Source organism: Nothobranchius furzeri, chromosome 16 (assembly GCF_043380555.1).
Source record: "Nothobranchius furzeri strain GRZ-AD chromosome 16, NfurGRZ-RIMD1, whole genome shotgun sequence".
In the NCBI taxonomy this organism is placed as follows: domain Eukaryota; kingdom Metazoa; phylum Chordata; class Actinopteri; order Cyprinodontiformes; family Nothobranchiidae; genus Nothobranchius; species Nothobranchius furzeri.
In genome coordinates, this window is record NC_091756.1 from 1852914 (window position 1) to 1855413 (window position 2500).

Sequence of the window (2500 nt, forward strand, 5' to 3'; positions counted from 1 at the left end):
CCGTAATCGGAAGGTTGCTGGTTCGAGTCCCGCTCAGTCTGTTGCTGTTGTTGTGTCCTTGGGCAAGACACTTAACCCACGTTGCCTGCTGGTGGTGGTCGGAGGGACCGGTAGCGCCAGTGCTCGGCAGCCTCGCCTCTGTCAGTGCGCCCCAGGGCAGCTGTGGCTACATTGTAGCTCATCCCCACCAGTGTGTGAATGTGTGTGTGAATGGGTGAATGACTGATTGTGTTGTAAAGCACCTTGGGGGGTTATAGGACTCTAGAAGGTGCTATATCAAATACAGGCCATTTACCATTTACCATATAACTTCATCACAAGCACAATAGAAAGTAAAGAAATCTAAAAATAAAGAATTCCCAGCCATCCAGGTTTTGATAGAGTCTAAGCAGATGTGTAACAGCTGCAGCTTAGACATCTCATGGAGCTTAAAGGAGATGTACAGTTGGATGTCATCTGCATAAAGATGGTAGGGGAGTCCTTTAAAGGAGATGTACAGTTGGATGTCATCTGCATAAAGATGATAAGCGAGTCCTTTAAAGGAGATGAACAGGTGGATGTCATCTGCATAAAGATGGTAGGGGAGTCCTTTAAAGGAGATGAAGAGTTGGATGTCATCTGCATAAAGATGGTAGGGGAGTCCTTTAAAAGAGATGTACAGTTGGATGTCATCTGCATAAAGATGGTAGGGGAGTCCTTTAAAAGAGATGTACAGTTGGATGTCATCTGCATAAAGATGATAAGCGAGTCCTTTAAAGGAGATGTACAGTTGGATGTCATCTGCATAAAGATGGTAGGGGAGTCCTTTAAAGGAGATGAACAGGTGGATGTCATCTGCATAAAGATGGTAGGGGAGTCCTTTAAAAGAGATGTACAGTTGGATGTCATCTGCATAAAGATGGTAGGGGAGTCCTTTAAAGGAGATGTACAGTTGGATGTCATCTGCATAAAGATGATAAGCGAGTCCTTTAAAGGAGATGAACAGGTGGATGTCATCTGCATAAAGATGGTAGGGGAGTCCTTTAAAGGAGATGTACAGTTGGATGTCATCTGCATAAAGATGGTAGGGGAGTCCTTTAAAGGAGATGTACAGTTGGATGTCATCTGCATAAAGATGATAAGCGAGTCCTTTAAAGGAGATGTACAGTTGGATGTCATCTGCATAAAGATGATAAGCGAGTCCTTTAAAGGAGATGAACAGGTGGATGTCATCTGCATAAAGATGGTAGGGGAGTCCTTTAAAAGAGATGTACAGTTGGATGTCATCTGCATAAAGATGGTAGGGGAGTCCTTTAAAGGAGATGTACAGTTGGATGTCATCTGCATAAAGATGATAAGCGAGTCCTTTAAAGGAGATGAACAGGTGGATGTCATCTGCATAAAGATGGTAGGGGAGTCCTTTAAAGGAGATGAACAATTGGATGTCATCTGCATAAAGATGGTAGGGGAGTCCTTTAAAGGAGATGAACAGTTGGATGTCATCTGCATAAAGATGGTAGGGGAGTCCTCTAAAGGAGATGAAGAGTTGGATGTCATCTGCATAAAAATGGTAGGGGAGTCCTTTAAAAGAGATGTACAGTTGGATGTCATCTCCATAAAGATGGTAGGGGAGTCCTTTAAAGGAGATGTACAAGTGGATGTCATCTGCATAAAGATGATAAGCGAGTCCTTTAAAGGAGATGTACAGTTGGATGTCATCTGCATAAAGATGGTAGGGGAGTCCTTTAAAGGAGATGAACAGGTGGATGTCATCTGCATAAAGATGGTAGGGGAGTCCTTTAAAAGAGATGTACAGTTGGATGTCATCTGCATAAAGATGGTAGGGGAGTCCTTTAAAGGAGATGTACAGTTGGATGTCATCTGCATAAAGATGATAAGCGAGTCCTTTAAAGGAGATGAACAGGTGGATGTCATCTGCATAAAGATGGTAGGGGAGTCCTTTAAAGGAGATGTACAGTTGGATGTCATCTGCATAAAGATGGTAGGGGAGTCCTTTAAAGGAGATGTACAGTTGGATGTCATCTGCATAAAGATGATAAGCGAGTCCTTTAAAGGAGATGTACAGTTGGATGTCATCTGCATAAAGATGATAAGCGAGTCCTTTAAAGGAGATGAACAGGTGGATGTCATCTGCATAAAGATGGTAGGGGAGTCCTTTAAAAGAGATGTACAGTTGGATGTCATCTGCATAAAGATGGTAGGGGAGTCCTTTAAAGGAGATGTACAGTTGGATGTCATCTGCATAAAGATGATAAGCGAGTCCTTTAAAGGAGATGAACAGGTGGATGTCATCTGCATAAAGATGGTAGGGGAGTCCTTTAAAGGAGATGAACAATTGGATGTCATCTGCATAAAGATGGTAGGGGAGTCCTTTAAAGGAGATGAACAGTTGGATGTCATCTGCATAAAGATGGTAGGGGAGTCCTCTAAAGGAGATGAAGAGTTGGATGTCATCTGCATAAAAATGGTAGGGGAGTCCTTTAAAAGAGATGTACAGTTG

General features: G+C 42.7%; 2 protein-coding genes across 3 annotated transcripts in view; both read left to right on the plus strand.

The window, feature by feature from the left end:
• The window catches only part of LOC107373662 (caveolae-associated protein 1), a 38283-nt gene that overhangs the window by 5798 nt on the left and 29985 nt on the right, over positions 1 to 2500 (plus strand). The window lies entirely within an intron of this gene.
• Positions 1 to 2500, plus strand: part of LOC139063461 (uncharacterized) — a 5075-nt gene that overhangs the window by 1061 nt on the left and 1514 nt on the right. For both annotated transcript variants that reach the window (XM_070545343.1, XM_070545344.1), the window contains exon 1: positions 1 to 2500. This exon is cut by the window's left edge and continues 1061 nt beyond it; it is cut by the window's right edge. In XM_070545343.1, the coding sequence (XP_070401444.1) occupies positions 422 to 2500 (2079 nt within the window). In that variant the 5' untranslated portion in view covers positions 1 to 421.